The following is an 18,258-nucleotide window of genomic DNA, read 5'->3' as shown; positions in this document are numbered from 1 at the left end:
TGTGGTGTTTATATAAAAGAATCCTTATTTCAATCTAGCAGTTTTACACAAAGAATAAGTCCAATTATGCAGAACTGGAGTGTATTAATTTGATGACTGTCATATACAACTTTCTTTGCCTTCTATTAGTAGAGGAGATCCTAACAATTGGCATGATGCTTTTCTTAGTAATTTGATATAAGCAAGTTGTAATGTACATGGTAATTATTTAACTTTTTTGTGCTTTTATTTGAAAAAATAATTGGAGGTTTTCCGTTAAATGTTTTGAAGAACATTAATGTAAATTACATTAGGAATATTTTTTGATTCAGAACTTAGAATTGTACCTGATGTTTACAGGTAGCTAAACCCGCAAGTTTTAATATTGAGAAAAGTGCTTGGCTTTCAGGTGTAAGGATACAGTTTGGAAGAATATGTAAATAGATTAGTTCATAAACAAAATGCTATCAATAAAGTTTAAATGTTATTTTGATTATCATTTTTATTTATTTCAAATACTAATGATAAATATATCAACATAATCTCAGGAGATACTGTGCCACATGTTACTTTGAGTAAATAGAAAACTAAGAGAGAATAACTTTTGTTGTTATTCTCATCCCAATATGCAAAAAATATTTAATAGGATTAAAATTTTGTTGGCCATTTTGGAAGAGCTTTTAGTCTTCTATCAATCCTGAAAACATTGTAGGGGCTAAGGTTGCTTGAGTTAGGTAGTAAAACCATCCTATGGGACTTTTCACTCCTTTAAGTGGAATATATCACTGGGATCCCAATGGTAAGTCACAGACGTTTGCAACAGGAGTCAGAAATATATATCTGTGGGGCGCCTGGGTGGCGCAGTCGTTAGGCGTCTGCCTTCGGCTCAGGGCGTGATCCTGGTGTTCCGGGATCGAGCCCCACATCAGGCTCCTCCGCTGGGAGCCCGCTTCTTCCTCTCCCCCTCCCCCTGCTTGTGTTCCCTCTCTCACTGGCTGTCTCTCTCTGTCTAATAAATAAATAAATAAATCTTTAAAAAAAAAAAAAAGAAAAGAAATATATATGTGTGTTATATTTTAACTTAACATCAAAGGATGATTTAACTTTAAAGGTATGATGACACTTCATTCATTAGTTTTACAGGTACCATTCTTAGTTACTTGTGGCTAGGATTTCCAGAGTACAGCTAATACTGATTCACAGCAAGGATAATTTTGGGGAGGACATAGGGCAGTCCTAGTTCCAGAGAGACAAGTGCTGACAGTGTCCGATCCAAGAAGTGCCCAGGGAAGATGATTAACACCTGTCTGGCATATTCTTTGGTAGAGATGCACCCATCAGTTATCCAATACCTGGACCTTTTAAAATCTCAAATGGTTATGCTTATTCTGATTAAATACTATGTAGCCTTCTAATAACTTGATTTCCATATAGCTTGTTTATTTTATTTTTTTAAGATTTTATTTATTTATTTGACAGAGAGAGAGAGACAGCCAGCGAGAGAGGGAACACAAGCAAGGGGAGTGGGAGAGGAAGAAGCAGGCTCCCAGCGGAGGAGCCTGATGCAGGGCTCAATCCCAGAACGCTGGGATCACGCCCTGAGCCATCCAGGCGCCCTCCATATAGCTTGTTTAAAGGAAAGAATGAACTTGTCAGGGTGATAACAACTGTATTAATCATGGTTTTTGTTTTTTGTTTTTTTCTGATGCTTTGATATCTTGGGACCTTGCTGCTACTGGAGGGACTGCCTGTCCCATGGTTTACTAATTCCTAGGGATAGAAAACAACTTGCCCCAGAATGCATCTTTCATATGCAAACCAACAAAATGAGAGTCCATACTCCAACTATCTCCTTTATCAGGCTCTCACAGGGCTCTTTGGGCCACTATCCCCCTGCCCTAATCACCTCAGGGTCAGGTACCAAACAACCAGTGACACCTCCCACACCCCAGAAACCCCTGAAATTGTTCAAACTAGCCAATCCTAAGCCTGCTTACCCTGTCTCACCCATTACTTCCTACAGAAACCATAATAAAGGGTCTTGGCCCAGTTTTTCCCTCCCTCCGTCTCCAGGCAGACCCTGGTGCTTCCCCACATTGGCCCTGTGTGATGTGGTATGCCTGCCTCCTCTTGGCAACTGTGAGCAACGACTGTATTTTCAATGTAACTGTCTCCTGTTGGCCTCAACATGTGTGAATAATAAAAAAAACCCAAACACTACATTTTTAAATAAGAAGACACAGTCTTCTTGGAAGTCATAATTCTTAAAGTAATATTTGAGTTTATATAGCCTTGTTTAATGTCAATATTCCTTAGCTCTAAGTCCCATTTTTTTTAAAGATTTTATTTATTAATTTGACAGAGAGAGACAGCCAGCGAGAGAGAGAACACAAGCAGGGGGAGTGGGACAGGAAGAAGCAGGCTCCCAGCGGAGGAGCCTGATGTGGGGCTCGATCCCAGAACGCTGGGATCACGCCCTGAGCTGAAGGCAGACACTTAACGACTGCGCCACCCAGGCGCCCCTCTAAGTCCCATTTTTAAGTCATGTCTAAGTCACCAAGATAAGAGGGCCAGAACATGGACCATGATAAATCCACCAGATTTACTGGAGCTGGTCATTGGCCTTTCCAAAGTGACATCCTATCTCCTTGTGTACCTTCTTCAAATGCCTATAATTTTTTTTTAAAGTTTATCTATTTAAGTAATTTCTACACCCAGTGTGGGGCTCAAACACACTCCCCCTGACTAAGCAGGCCAGGCCCTCCTGAATGTCTACAAGTTTTACAGGGAAGGTCAGGAAAGGAAAATCTGGCAAGAGCAGCTAACACAACAAATAACAACAAAAACAATTTAAAAGACTTTCAATTAGCTGGAACACTGGATCGAAGAGTAATGATCATGAGTAGGCTAAATTTAGGTTTTGAAAATCAATTACTGGGAGCCTGGGTGGCTTAGTCAGTTAACAGACTGCCTTCTGCTCAGGTCATGATTTCAGGATCCTGGGATCAAGCCCTGCATTTGGTTCCCTGCTCAGCAAGGAGCCTGCTTCTCCCTCTCCCTGTGCTGTTCCCCTGCTGCTTGTGTTCTCTCACTCTCTCTCAAATAAATAAAATCTTTTTTTAAAAAAAAAAGTATCAGGAGACAGATTTTCTTTCTTTTTTTTTTTTTTTTAAAGATTTTATTTATTTATTTGAGACAGCGCACGTGTGAGCCAGCGCAAGTCGGGGACAAAGGCAGAGGGAGAGGGAGAAGCAGACTCCCTGCTGAGCAGGGAGCTGGAAGCAGGGCTCCCAGGAGCCTGAGATCATGACCTGAGTGGAAGGCAGACGCTTAATCAACTGAGCCACCCAGGTGCCCCAGGAGACAGTTTTTCATCAGTGATATCATTGTCATTGAGGCATTTTAGAATGGTGCCTGGCATTATAGTACATACTCTGAAATTTTACTGCTTCTTATCACCATCATTAATGTGTGGATAAGGGCACCTGGGTGGCTCAGTTGGCTGGGCGACTGCCTTGGTTCAGGTCATGATCTTGGAGTCCCGGGATCAAATCCCGTGTTGGGCTCCCTGCTCAGGAGGGAGTCTGTTTCTCCTTCTGATTCTCCCCTCTCTCATGCACTCTCTTACGCATGCTCTCTCATAAGTAAACAAACAAACAAACAAATAAATAAATGTGTGGATAAGGAATTTGGGGAAAACTGAAAAGATTAATTTATTTGATAAATTGGCAACACAATGGTTACAATTATATTCTTTCCCCTACAAATTTCCAAAGGGTCATTTATTTTATGCATTCCTTTTAACTCAAAAATATTTAAATATATCTTTGTACTGTTTGAATTTTTAAAAACCATCCATATGTAATTTGTTCAATTTAAAAACTAATAGAACTACTTTTTAAGAATTAAACATAAACAATGTATTTAAATGTTAAATACATTTAATATATAATAATAAATAACACATTTTATAGTTAAAGAAACAATGTGTTTATTTTATTTTATTATTTTTTAATGCCTTGGTTTTAGAATGATAATCTCAGTGTCCTAAGATTGAACCTCACATCTGGGCTCTGTGCTCAGTGTGGAGTCTGCTTGGGATTCTCTCCCTCTGCCTCCTCCCACTCATGCTCTCTTTCTCTCAAATAAATACATCTTCTAAAGAAAATTAAACTTGGAAAACTTTATAAATCCATTACATGTTAGCATAAATATTTTATGAAAAGTAACTATAGTATTCAAAATATATTTAGTGAAAAAAGTGGTACTGGTTTATGTTTCTGCAAATCTAATGTTTGGCTTAATGCGAAACAACTGGATTCTTCTGTTTCTCACTCAATCTGTTGTAATATGTTGTTTTAGTTGAAGCATATGAAGAAAATATGGCTTCACACAGATATGTAATTGGAAAAGGAAGAAATAATAGGCTTTTCAGATAACTGTGGATAGGCTTCTTTGATACTATAGTCAAACTTGGGTAAGGGGTAGTTTCTTCAAGGTTAGAATCTGTGTGTGGAATCTGAAACCATATGAATGAATTTCCATATTCTGTTACACTAAATTTCACTGGTCTGTCCTACAATTTGAATGGAGTCCTTACTCATGCACTTTTTTATAATATCATGCACCAGTTCTTTGGAAAATAAAGACTCTTTGAGTTATACAGATCTTCCAAATGTTGGCACATTTTATTAATATTACCACTGATATCAGAAAAGAAGTCCTGAAGCATTGAGAATCAATAACAATGACTGATTCAAATTTATTCAAATTCTAACTTTTCATTATAAAAGTTCAGGTTCTGTTATTGGCAACAGACACTCTCAGTTGTTTTCCTTGAAGTGACAAACTCGCTTTGTTCGTTTTTGAGAAAATACTTGCCAAATACCCAAGACTGAATAACTATTCTGTCAGTTGTTCTTTCAAGTAAATATTTTTTTCATGAAAAAAATGATGAGTCTGTTTCCAACAAGTGTTTTTCTTTAGGACAAACACTGAATTTCAGTATACAGCAGAACTGTTCTGTGTTTACCTCCCTTTCCATCACACAAAATATTTATTAGTCAAGATGTTAATCTTCTTTTAAGATTTTTTGAAAATCTTTTTTAAAGATTTTATTTATTTATGTATTTATCTGAAAGAGAGAGAGTGAGTGAGAGCACAAGTGGGGGAAGGGGCAGAGGAGAGGGAGAGGGACAAGCAGACTCCCCACTGAGCAGGGAGCCTGATGTGGGGGCTCGATCCCAGGACCACGGGATCATGAACTGAGCCAAAGGCAGCTGCTTAACCAACTGAGCCACACAGGCAACCCCTTTAAGATTTTATTTTTAAGTAATCTCTACACCCAATGTGGAGCTCACACTTACAAACTGAGCCAGCCAGGTGCCCAAGATTAATTTTTTTTAAGATTTTATTTATTTATTTGACAGAGAGAAAGACAGCCAGCGAGAGAGGGAACATAAGCAGGGGGAGTGAGAGAGGAAGAAGCAGGTTCCTAGTGGAGCAGGGAGCCCGATACAGGGCTCGATTCCAGGATGCAGGGATCACGACCTGAGCCAAAGGCAGACGCTTAACGACTGGGCCACCCAGGTGCCCCAGGTACCCTAAGATCTTAATATTAACTCAGGGATGTTATCTTGACTCAGCATCAAAAGTTAATAATTTTTGCTGAATCAGTGATGATACTTCTAAGTCTTTTTTTCCCCCTTTTTAATGTGAGTGGTGGCAGTGAAGAATACGATTACTAGCTGATGCCATAAACTTGATGTATACTAAGGCTTCAACCATTTAACCTACCATTGTTTTTCCAAAATCAGTGTAAATGTCAAATGCTGTTATTTGTGAATAATAACAATTTCACAAATGGTTCTACCTCATGAATCTCCTAAAAGCATCTCAGGGGGACTGAGGGTTTTGTGAGCCCGCACTGTGAGAACAACTGGTCTAAAAAATTACTGAAGTTTTGTGCCATCCATCCATCCATCCATCCTGCCCACCATTTGTTAAGGGCCTATTCTGACTAGACATCACATTAAAATGAATAGTTTCTTCCGCTAAAACAACACAGCTGAGAACAAAACACAAACCTTTAGAATAATTATACTCTAGCAGAGGAGGTCCCTCAAGAGAAAGCCCACAGGTCTGCCTGAGGAAGTCACAGAAGATTCCTCAAAGGAACTTTGGTTTAGGGGCTGAGCTCAACAGGCTCTGTGAAAAGGTCATGCCTTTCTACTTTAATCCAGAGTTTTTTGATTAGCTCTTGAGTTCACAAAATAGCAACAGAGTCTCACAGTCAATATTTCAGTTAAATTTTTGAACTCTTACTACATTCTTTCATCCCAAGGAAAGGATAGAGAAGAAAGAGGCAATGAGAAGTCTTAATGAACATTCTGTAGCAGCAAGTAAACCCAGAGGAGCTCAGCCACTAGATTTAGTCAAATTGGTCCCTTTCTTGGGCAGAAACATAGAAATAAGAACCTTTCTAGAGGGCGGGAGGCTGAGCGAGCCCCTTTCAAGCCCTACCTGTTTTCCCTTTTCATTGATAGTGGGACTATGGAAATAGTTTTCTTTGTTTACAATTACAGAATAATTAAAATATGTAGTAGAGTAGCAATTAATTGGGGGTGGGTCTTTAAGAAACTGGTCAAATTAAATAAAAAAAGAGCATCCTTCCTGAAGTTAGAGTAAGAGGTGAGTTAAGGGGCATGCAGATGAGGTTTTCAGTTTTCTTTCCAAGCTGGTATAAAGGAGCAAAATCAACAAATCACTGAGAAATATAGCTACACTTGGCCTCTGTCCTATCCTGCTTGGGTTAGTAGCAGCACCTGATCCTTTGTTACTCAAGCGAAAAACACATATGCTAGACTCTTGCCTCTCTCCCATACTCCCCATACAACTAGTTTAAAAACTCTTACAACTTCTTCCTTCATAACCTCTTTCCTCTGTCTCTTGAGCATTTCCATGCCCTTTTGCTATCACCTTACTTCAGGGCTTCATCTCCTTTCACTTCAAGAATTCCAAATCTCCTCATGCCATTTTAAACACATTTCTAACACTAAAACTGATAATAAAGCTCCCCTACTTAAAAGGGTGCAATGATTCCTATGACCTAAGAGAAAAGAAGCAAACTCATTGGCTCAGAAAATGAATCTGGTCCCTGTATAAATGCCCAGCCTCATAGTATATGGTGCCTCCACATACTTTTTGAACAGGTCACATGTCTCTTTCCACCTTAGAGTTCCTTTGCTCACATGCCTTTGTCTGAAAGGCCCTTCCTCCTCTAAGTCTACCTGGTGAATCTTACTCATCATTCAAGACACAACTTAACGTGTTTTCTCTCAATTTGAACAAAACGCTGTCACCACAACCTGGTATATACCGTTCCATCACAGGACTTAAGGCAGAATCCAACTTACTGTTAAGGGGTGTCTCTCCCCCACCTAGACTGTAAGATTCTTGAGGTTAGAAATCATTTCTGTATTATTTGCACAGCTTCAGCACATCAGACATCAATTAAATGCCTATCCCCTTCCCTCCCCACAGTATTCCCCGGTGAGCCCTGAAGACACAAATGACTAGAAAATTAGAGTCCCTGGATGGTGGGTACAAAGAAGAGAGAGAAGCAATCACAGTCATGAGTAAAAGAATGACACTGATATGGAACACTAGACACTAGAACAAAGACCCTGAGCTCCTGCTGTTGAGGTCCCAAGAGCTCTTAGATCCTGCCCTGCTTCTTCCAAGACCAGGTTATCAGACTTTCTTGTTTTTGCTCATCCATTATACTCCCATTTTCTAGACAAAAAAAAAAGTTCTTTAGTACTACTATGTTAATCTTTCCATCAGTCAACTATTTTCCCTGCATTGATTCATGAATTTAGGATTATAAGCAGACTGTAGGCTCCTCCTAGGCAAGCTCATATCTTAAATTTCAAGGAGAGAGATAGGGCATTTTTCTATATATTCTCTAGGTACTTAATTTTTATAATTACAAGGAAAAAACTAAGACCCTAGCTCCAACAAACAAGCAAATAAGCAACCTGTTCTGAATAGCTTTTAACAATTTCCCACTTGATAAATGAGTACATATCTGACTAGTAATTTCGTCAACTTTACAGGGCCATAAACTACTGTACTTTTTAAAGCTGATTTTTTGAACAACTGGATCTCATACCAAAGTCTCTTCTAGGACCAGGATTGCTCTGTCAGGCTTGGAAAATAGCCCTCGGATGCTATAAGTTCTCAACACCAATACATCAGACTTGAGAACCTGGAGGGGAAAAATAGGTTATACTTGTGTCTGGAAACTTCTTCCCAAATATCTTCCTGTGTATACAAATGCACATAAAGACATACAAATTTACATAAATAGTATGATACCAGACATCTGTTTTGCCACCTGCAATATAACATCTTTCCATATTAGTAACAGTAGATCCTCACTGTTTATTTACTATTGTATTGCATTCTTATACATTAAGGCCTTTATATCATTATTATTTATTAACCAAGTTATGAAGTGTGTCTTTCTTTTGCCTATTTCTGACTGGGTTGTTTAGTTTCTTTTTAAAAATCAGTTTATAGGAGTTCTCCATAGATTCATAGTATGAGCCCTTTGTCAAATATGTGTTAATGGTGTCTTTCGATGACAAGTGTTAAATTTTGATAAAGCCCATTTATCATTTTTTTCTTTTATGATTAGTGTTGTGTTATAAGAAATCATTGCCAGGGCACCTGGGTGGCTCAGTTGGTTAAGCATCAGACTTTTGATTTTGGCTCATGTCATGATCTCAGGGTTGTGAGATTGAGCCCCGGGTCGGGCTCGACAGTGGACATGGAGCCTGCTTAAGATTCTCTCTTCCCTCTCCCTCTGCCCTTCTCCCCACCCTCCAAAAAAAATAATAATAATTTTAAAAAAATAATTGCCTTGGGTGTGGGGAAATAGGGAAAAATTGGAAACATCTGACACTTTCATATGTCAATTATACCTCTACAAAGCTGAAATTTTTTAAAAAATTGTTGCCTACTCCCAAGTCATGAAAACTTTCTCCTTTATTTTCTTCTATATGTGTGTGTGTGTGTGTGTGTGTGTGTGTGTGTGTGTAATGTACATATATTTATTATTAGGGGACAGATAATCAAGTGGCAAAAATCTTCTGGACAAATGACTTTTATTTAAAACTTCATTAAAATGCAGTTCATTTACAAATTCAACTTTATAAAAGTAAAGCGTGGTCATTTTAGAAAATTTATAAGGTAAACATTAATTTTTACTATAGTTTTAAGAGTTATTCTTTGTTGCTACTGTTAAAACTTTATAATTATAAAATAGCATCTTTTGCTTTTGGCAAACCATAGAAAGTGAAGTTTTAGGTGTTGACAAATAGCACTGCATTTAGTTGGAGCTAAAATTTAAAGTGGAAATATAATTGTCTTCTTTAAATATATGTTTATAATGTTTCATGTTATGCTCCTTACTGTTATCTATCTACAGTGGATATGATCCGTGATAAGTCTAGAAGGAAACTAACTTTGTTGAGTACTTGCTATTTGCTGAGCATTGAGCTAGATGCCTCTATTACAAAAATCTCAATCTTCATAACAACTCTTCAAAAGAATCCTCATTTTCCCTCCATTTTATAGATGAGGAAACCAAGACTCAATGAGGTTAAATATATCCCAAAATCTATAGCTAGGAAGGGACAGAGGTGGGGCTGTTTGAATTCAAAACCCAAGCGCTTTTCTTTATATACTACTATTCTGTGGGAGAAAATGGTTGATAAACAAAGACAAATTATATATCTTAGGACATTCATTGGTAAGTTTCTTTACAATAATGAAAGAAGTAACATGTTTTTCTGAATACCTTCCTCAAGACTATGACAAACACTATAAAGGACAGTTAAGAATGTCCCCTGGGGCACCTGGTGGCTCAGTCCTTAAGCGGCTGCCTTCGGCTTGGGGCTCGATCCCAGGGTCTTGGGATCGAGCCCCACATCGGGATCCCTGCTCCACTGGGAAGCCTGCTTCTTCCTCTCCCACTCCCCCTGCTTATGTTCCCACTCTCTCGCTAGCTGTCTCTCTCTCTGTGTCAAATAAATAAATAAAATCTTAAAAAAAAAAAAAAAGATGTCCCCTTACCATGAAGGACTTTGTATAACCTAGTTGAGCAGATAAAACTAGCACGTATGATATAATTAGTGAACAATATCAAATAGTTAAAATTAACTGTTGAAGTAAGATCTGGACACCATTGTTGTTATGGGCATTTTTGAAATGATGACTGTGCTGAAGGTCATTGAGGTGATGTTTGGAGGGGTACATTATGAAGGATCTTGAAAGAATAAAATTTAATAAAGTGGCATTTAAGAGACCCCTGGAGTTTTCTGATTTGGCAAGAGGTGCTTACAAAAGTTTTCTTCAGCAGAAATACTCAGGGCATCTCTGAGTAGAATGTGAATAATGAAGTCATGAAGAACTTTTTTAAATTCTAGCAGTAAAACAAGGGCCTGAACTAAGAGGGTGCTGGTGAAAAACTTGAAAATCAAATGATATGTTACTAGGGTTAAAATTCTGCTCTCCAGTAGTATTGTATTTACTATATATAAAATACTATGATTGAAACAAAAAATATAAAAAACATATATAGTTGTGAGCATGCTCCCAACAATATGGAAATTCTAGATCCATCTAATTTAATCTATACTGTTTCCAGTAAGTGGATTTTATTCTTATGAGAAAGCTGCTCACTTCTGTGAAAATTAAAACATGTTTAAAGCCCTTTAACCCTCCTTAGTCTCTGAAATAACCAGTTCTCCAGGAAAAAAGAGGGTGCCATAAATTTGTGGAATCTCTGTAATGCAAGGCCAACCGAAATGTGATTTATATCTGTATCACATGTAATGTGATCACAGGTTATGACATGTAAATTCTTTCAATTATCTTCAGTGTATCAAAATTACATTTTATAAAGGGGTTTAAAGCATAATTTTCCTAAATTATTATTAGACCAGGCCCATTGAAATCTCTTCTTTCCAAATCTTTCAAGTACATACAGTATCATAAGGATATAGGCCTAATAAAGTAAGCACTAAGTGTTTTTTGATTAGATGAATTAGAGCATAAATCAATCATCACAGTTTATATGGTAATTAATTCAGACCAAAGCAGAGGATTATGGAACCAAAACATGAAATAATTTAGAACAGTCTTCTCAGAGATTAACTTTGATTCCAATGGCTTCTTTAAATTCATGATTTTGTGGTTCCAAGATGTCATAGAAAACTTGTTTTTTGTCAAAATGGTCTCTAATGCAAAATAAATCTTCAATGGAATAGTTATCGTTTTTCCCAGTCCAAATAGTCAGGCTGTACCTGCATTAAAATAAAACAGAATTTTATAGTGAAAAGTAAAAGATAAGAAACAGTGATGAGGAATTCCAATAAGCCTAAAAATAGTTATTCTCATTTATCTTTAACCCAAATTCACACAGACAAAAAAATTAATTAGCAGTGCTGGAACATATAGTTCCTGTTTCATTCCTTCATGAACATCAGAAGGACTAGAGAGAAAAAAAATCACATTGCTATCATCTAAATTAGGTAACTGCTATATCTGAATTACAGGAATGTGAAATGGCTTTGGAAACCCAGACTGGTAACACTGAAAATGGGCCAAATTTTGGACAAAAAAACTGAAAAGATCGTATTGCTGATTAAGGAATCTGTTCCCTACACAAAACCTACAGCTATAACTTGGGTTTTTTTCAGTAGGCTGTGCTGAGTCAAAGGCACGACTGCAGGGTCTGTGAAGAGACACAAATGTCACCGACATTACCAACATTCATATTCCCTTACAAGTGGCCCCACTTTCCCTTCTGGGGGTGGGGGTTGTATGAGATATAAGAATGCCAAGAGATGTCACTAAGGATGCCAAACAGAATAAATTTAGATACATTTCTGGGCGTTAAAAAAACAATAATAATATATGCAGATTTATTTGGATGTTAAAAATATACTCAGAATTTTAATGTTATTTAAATTATATATTTTCATTTCTTCCAGTAGACATTACTTCTATAACAATACTCCTATTGCATCAGAGTCTAAGAAAATGCAAAGCTGCTAAGTAGCTTCACACTTATTTTCCCCACGAACATTTCAGAATGTAGGGAAAAAGATCCCCAAAGCACTTCTTCTACTAATTATAAGAAATAGTCTAACCAAGGTATGTGTTCTTGCTATGTTGACACATCGCTTGTCCTTAAGGATTGTGACACCATTCTAGAAATGTACTTTGAATTTTATTCCACAGCAGCATTATGTAGCAAACCAAAAAGAAAATTTAAGCTACAGATGAGGACACACACACACACACACAAAAACACAGACACACACGCAAATGAGAATTACTTTAAGATCCATATTTTTACAACTTACCAAGACTGAATCGGAAAGAATTTAGAAATCTGGATAGATTAATAACTAGCAAAGAAATTGAATCAGCAATTAAAAATCTCACAATGAAGAAAAACCCAGAACCAGATGGCTTCACTGGTGAATTTTCCAAACATGTAAAGAATTAACACCAATTCTTCTCCAACTCTTCCAAATAACTGAAGAGCAAGGAACAAGCCCAAATTTATTTTACAAGACCAGCATTATCCTGATACCAAATCCAGAAAGGACACTACTAATAAAGAAAACTGTAAGTCACTATCTCTGATGAACATGATGTAAAAATTCTCAATAAAATACTACCAAACTGAAATCTGCAGCACAAAAGAATCATTCACTATGATCAAGTGGGATTTTTCCCTGTGATACAAAGATAGTTCAACACACACAAATCAAAAAATGTTATATGTCACATTTAATAGAATGAAAAGAATCATATAATCATTTTAGTAGGTGAAGAAAAAGCATCTGACAAAGTTCAATATCCACTCATGAAAAAACTCGATAAATCAGGCTCAGAAGGAACATATCTCAACATAATAAAGGCCATATATGACAAGTCTACAGCTAACACCAAACTCGATGATAGGATGAAAGCTTTTCTTTTAAGATCAGGAACAAGACTAGGGTGCTCACTCTCACCACTCTTATTCAACATAGTACTGAAAGTCCTAGCTACAGCAATGAGGCAAGAAAAAGAAATAAAAAGTATAAGAATTAGAAAGAAGTCAAATTGCCTCTATTTGCAGATGACATGATTTTGTACATAGATTTTGTACAAAGACTCAACCAAAAACCTGTTCGATCTAATCAATGAATTCAGTAAAGTTGCAGGATATAAAATTAATGTACAAAAATCAGTAGCATTTCTATACACTAACTGAAATTTCTGAAAAAGAAATAAATTTATCTCATTTATAAGAGCATCAAAAACACTAAAAGACATGGGAATAAACTTAACCAAGACATAAAAGATGTTTATGTTAAAAATTATAGACACTGATGAAACAAATCAAAGAAGTCATAAATAAAGGAAAAGTATCCTGTCTTCACGTATTGGAAGAATTAATATTAAAATGTCAATACTACCAAAAGACTCAATGCGATCCCTATTAAGATTCCAATGGCTTTCTTTACAGATGTAGAAAAAAACCTCTCCTAAAATTTATATGGAGCCACAAAAGACCCCGAATAGCCAAAGAAATCTTAATAAAGAACAAAGCAGGAGGCATCATACTTCCTGATTTCAAGTTACACTACACAGCAACAGTCATCAAAACAGTGTGTTAGTGGCATAAAAACAATAGACCAATAGAACAGGATCAAGAGCCAAGAAATAAACCCAAGCATATAATGGTCAACTAATATTTGACAAGGGAGCCAAGATTACTCAATGGAGAAAAAAGTCTCTTCAATAAGTGGTAGTAGGATAATTGGATAGTCACATGTAAAAGAATGAAACTGAACCTGTATCTTATACCAGTCACAAAAATTAACTTGAAACGGGTTAAAGAATTAAATGTAGGATCTGAAAACATTAAACTCCAAGAAGAAAACATAGGAATAAAGCTCCGTGACATGGGTTTGTGACGATTTTTTGGATATGACACCTAAAGCACAAGCAACAAAATAAAAAATAATCAAGTGGGACTAAATCAAAGTAAAAGGCACAGCAAAAGAAACCATCAACAAAGTGAAAAGACAACCTCTGGAATGGGAATGAGAAAAAATATTTGCAAACCACATATCAGATAAGGGGTTAATATCCAAAATAGATAAAGAACTCAGAGCAAAAAAATTAACACTAATAAATTATTATTTTTTAAAGATTTTATTTATTTATTTGACAGAGAGAGAGACAGCCTGCGAGAGAGGGAACACAAGCAGTGGGGGTGGGAGAGGAAGAAGCAGGCTTCCAGCAGAGGAGCCTGATGTGGGGCTCGATCCCACATCGCCGGGATCACGCCCTGAGCCGAAGGCAGACGCTTAACGACTGAGCCACCCAGGTGCCCCTACACTAATAAATTATTAACAAAAAAACAAATAACCCATTTTAAAAATGGGCAAAGGACCTAAATAGACATTTTTGCAAAGAAGATATATGAAAGGCCAACAAGTACATAAAAAGATGCTCAACATCATCAGTTATTATGGAAATGTGAATCTAAACCACCATGAGATATCACTTCACGCATGTTAGAATGGCCATCATCAACAACACAAGAGATAACAAATGCTGGTGTGGATGTTAAGAAAAGGGAATCCTTGTGCGATGTTGGTGGGATTATAAATTGGTATGGCCACTACAGAAAATAGTATGGAGGATCCTCAAAACTACCATATGATCCAGCAATTCTACTTCTGGGAATTTATCCAAAGGAAACAAAAACATTAACTTGAAAAAATATCTACACCCTCATGTTCATAGAAGCATTGTTTACAACAGCCAAGACATGGAAACAACCTAAGTGCCCATCAGTGGATGAACAGATAAAAAAGTTGTGGTATAAACATATATACAATGTAGTATTATTCAGCCATTAAAAATGAAGAAACCTTACCATTTGCAACAGCATGGATGGGCCTTGAAGGCATTAGCTAAGTAAAATAAGTCAGACAGTAAAAGACAATACTGTACAATCTCACTTATATGTAGAATCTAAAAGGAAAAAAACCCTCATAAACAAAGATATTTAGACTTGCAGTTACCAACGGTAGAGGGTGATGAGAGATAAATGGAGGAAGGTGGTCAAAGGTACAAACTTAGTTATAAGATAAGTAAGTACTAAGGGTGTAATGTACAACATGATGACTAGAGCTAACACTGCTATATGACTACATAGGAAGTTTTTTAGAGAGTAAATCTTAAGAGTTCTCATCACAAGGAGAAATTTTTTCCCCTTTTCCTTTTCTTCTTTCTTTTTATTGTATTTATATGGGAAGACGGAGGTTAGCTGAACCTACAGTGGCAATCATTTCACAACATATATAAATCTAACCATGATGCTGTATACCTTAAACTTGTACAGTGATGCGGCACCTGAGTGGCACAGTCAGGTGTCAGACGCTTGGTTTTGGCTCAGGTCATGATCTCAGGGTCATGGAATCAAGCCCCACATCGGGCTCCATGCTCAGCATGGAGTCTGCTTAGGACTCTTTCTCCCTCTCCCTCTACCCCTCCCTTCGGGTCTCTCTCTAATAATAAATAAAACATAAAAAAAGACTTATACAGTGATGTAATTTCATTTATTTCTCAATAAAACAAAAAATAATCCTAAAAAAAACCCCTGCTTTTTTTTGTTTTTTTTTTTTTTGCTAAAATGGCATCCTTATTACTTTATTTGAATGCCATGGTGACAAACCTTATAAAAAACACATATATGAATTTAGGTTAAAAAAAAGAGCTTTCCACTGTTACTCTGCCTCTTTTAATCCTCCCTCTATTATATTTAAAGTCAAATAGGAAAAAAAATTGCCTCAGGGTACCTTAAATTGTATTTATTCAAATCAATTCTCAGGTTTCATTTTTAAGCCCTTTTTATTGTGAAATATACATAGGAAAAATGCATAAAACATAAATATGCATTTTAACAAATTATTATAAAGTGAACTCCAGTGTAACCAAAACACAAATCAAGAAGTAGAGTACTGCCAGCACACTGGGCGGTACCTGTATGTCACTCTGTGATCACAACCTTTCCTCTACCCTGGAGTTCTCACAACCTTGACCTTTGTGGTAGCCATATTCTTACTCTTCTTTATTTACTACCTATATATCCATCCCTAACCAGTATAGTTTAATTTTTGCCTGTTAATTTTATAAAATGGAATCATATGGTATATAATATTTTTTTGGTCTTGCTTCTTATTTAAAAAAAGACTATTTATCTATTTGGGAGAGGGAGAGAAAGAGAGAGAGAGCACGAGTTGAGGGAGGGGCAGAGGGAGAAGTGGACTCTCTGCTGAGCAGGGAGCCTGATGCAGGGCTTGATCCCAGGACCCAAGATCATGACCTGAGACAAAGGTCAGAGCATGTAAAAAACTGAAGAGAATTTGCCCATGTCTGTAGATGACAGAGAAATCCTACCAAAGGTATTTCTAGATGAGGGGCCCATTCCACCTAAACACTCTGCAACAGTGGGAACGGCATTCCTGAGCTACAAATGGAAGCTTTCTTGAATAAGGTTTGGTCCCACGAAGCTATGAAGATAAGGAAAGAGTTAACACAGAAAAGCCATAGTTGTGGGTATCAGACTATGCCTGTGAAAACTCAAAATTTAAAATTTAAGCAATAGAGGGGCGCCTGGGTGGCACAGTGGTTAAGCGTCTGCCTTCGGCTCAGGGCGTGATCCCGGCGTTATGGGATTGAGCCCCACATCAGGCTCCTCCGCTGGAAGCCTGCTTCNGCGTTATAGGATCGAGCCCCACATCAGGCTCCTCTGCTATGAGCCTGCTTCTTCCTCTCCCACTCCCCCTGCTTGCGTTCCCTCTCTCGCTGGTTGTCTCTATCTCTGTCGAATAAATAAATAAAATCTTAAATAAATAAATAAATAAATAAATAAATAAATAAATAAATAAATAAAATTTAAGCAATAGATAAGAGATTTTACTTAGAGGGCTGCCTGGGTGGCTCAGTCAGTTAAGCATCTGCCTTTGGCTCAGGTCATGATCTCAGGTCCTGGGATTGAGCCCCACATTGGGCTCCCTGCTCAGCAGGGAGTCTGCTTCCCCTCTGCCTCTCCCTCTGTTCTCTCTCTCTCTCAAATAAAAAAAATTTTTAAAAAGATTTTACGTAGAGATACTACAGTGCCTACCTCCATTGACTGGGAGAAGTTAAAGCCTGAACAAATTCACATATAAGACCCTCCAGGTCGGGTGCCTGGGTGGCTCAGTCAGTTGAGCGTCTGCCTTTGGCTCAGTCATGATCCCAGGGTCCTGGGATCGAGTCCCCACAACAAGCAGGGTGCCTGCTTCTCCCTCTGCCTCTCTCTCTCTCTCTCTCTCTCTCTCTCTCTGTGTCTCTCATGAATCAATCAATCAATCTTAAAAATAAAAAAAGACTCTCTAGGTCATAAAGCACAGTCTTGGTCCCTCTCCAATATGCACTTTGGGCAAGTAGCCTATCCAGAAAAAAAGAAACAATGACTTTCTTTAAAGTACAGTAATCAAAATCAGCAGAAGTTTTAAATAACAGAGTACAAGAAAATATAAGGATAAACAAATGGCAGATGGAAAAATAAAAACTTCATCTTTAAAAAACTATCAGATAGTGAAAATATATGTAAAACTTAATGCCACAAGTTAGATGAAAGCCATGAGCAACATTTTTTACATGATGCAGTAGCTTATCTGAAGAAAGAGCACAAAGCAGAGGTATGAGCTCATGGAAGGGGATGCAAGACAATATAAAAGACATGACAAAACATTAATTGGCAGATTTGAGGAAAGAAATAAAAAATACTATTACAGAAATAAAGTGAAATCTGAAGATATACAAGGGAAAACAGACATTGCTGAAAATATTGTAAGGGATATAGAAGACAGATCATAAATCATGAAAAATAAAGTCCAAATAGATAGAAAGGAAAGAAAGACTAAAGAGGAAAAACAGATACCAGAAATAGGCAACAGAGATCTAAATATTCATAGCTGGAATCCCAGAAAGAGAGAAGATAGTTTACAAATAAAATAGAACAAGTATTTTAAAATATAATTCACAGCAACATTCCAGAAAAGAACATTTGAATCTATATACTGAAAACATCCCTTGCTACATTCAGTTGTTCTCCCCAAAACCCCCCAGGCTAAATCAAGACACTTATAA

General features: G+C 37.1%; 1 protein-coding gene across 3 annotated transcripts in view; it reads right to left on the bottom strand.

Annotated features, from left to right (window-relative positions):
- Positions 1-5,461: 5,461 nt before the first annotated feature.
- The window catches only part of FAM151B (family with sequence similarity 151 member B), a 42,130-nt gene continuing 29,333 nt past the window's right edge, over positions 5,462-18,258 (bottom strand). The window contains exons 6-7 of one of the 3 annotated variants that reach the window (XR_004624117.1): positions 8,153-8,248; positions 5,462-7,773 (exon numbers count right to left, since the gene is read on the bottom strand). Coding sequence is in view for 2 of the 3 variants with exons in the window: in XM_002916217.4 (XP_002916263.1) it covers positions 11,192-11,351 (160 nt within the window). In the remaining variant the exon portion in view is untranslated. Of the gene's footprint in view, positions 8,249-8,903; positions 11,352-18,258 lie in introns of those variants that run through there. The other 2 variants (XM_019796391.2, XM_002916217.4) reach the window with 2 other exon arrangements.

The sequence above is a fragment of the Ailuropoda melanoleuca genome, chromosome 3 (assembly GCF_002007445.2).
Source record: "Ailuropoda melanoleuca isolate Jingjing chromosome 3, ASM200744v2, whole genome shotgun sequence".
Classification (NCBI taxonomy): Eukaryota; Metazoa; Chordata; class Mammalia; order Carnivora; family Ursidae; genus Ailuropoda; species Ailuropoda melanoleuca.
Note: the sequence above shows the minus strand (reverse complement) of the source record. Positions and strands in the feature narration are given on the sequence as shown.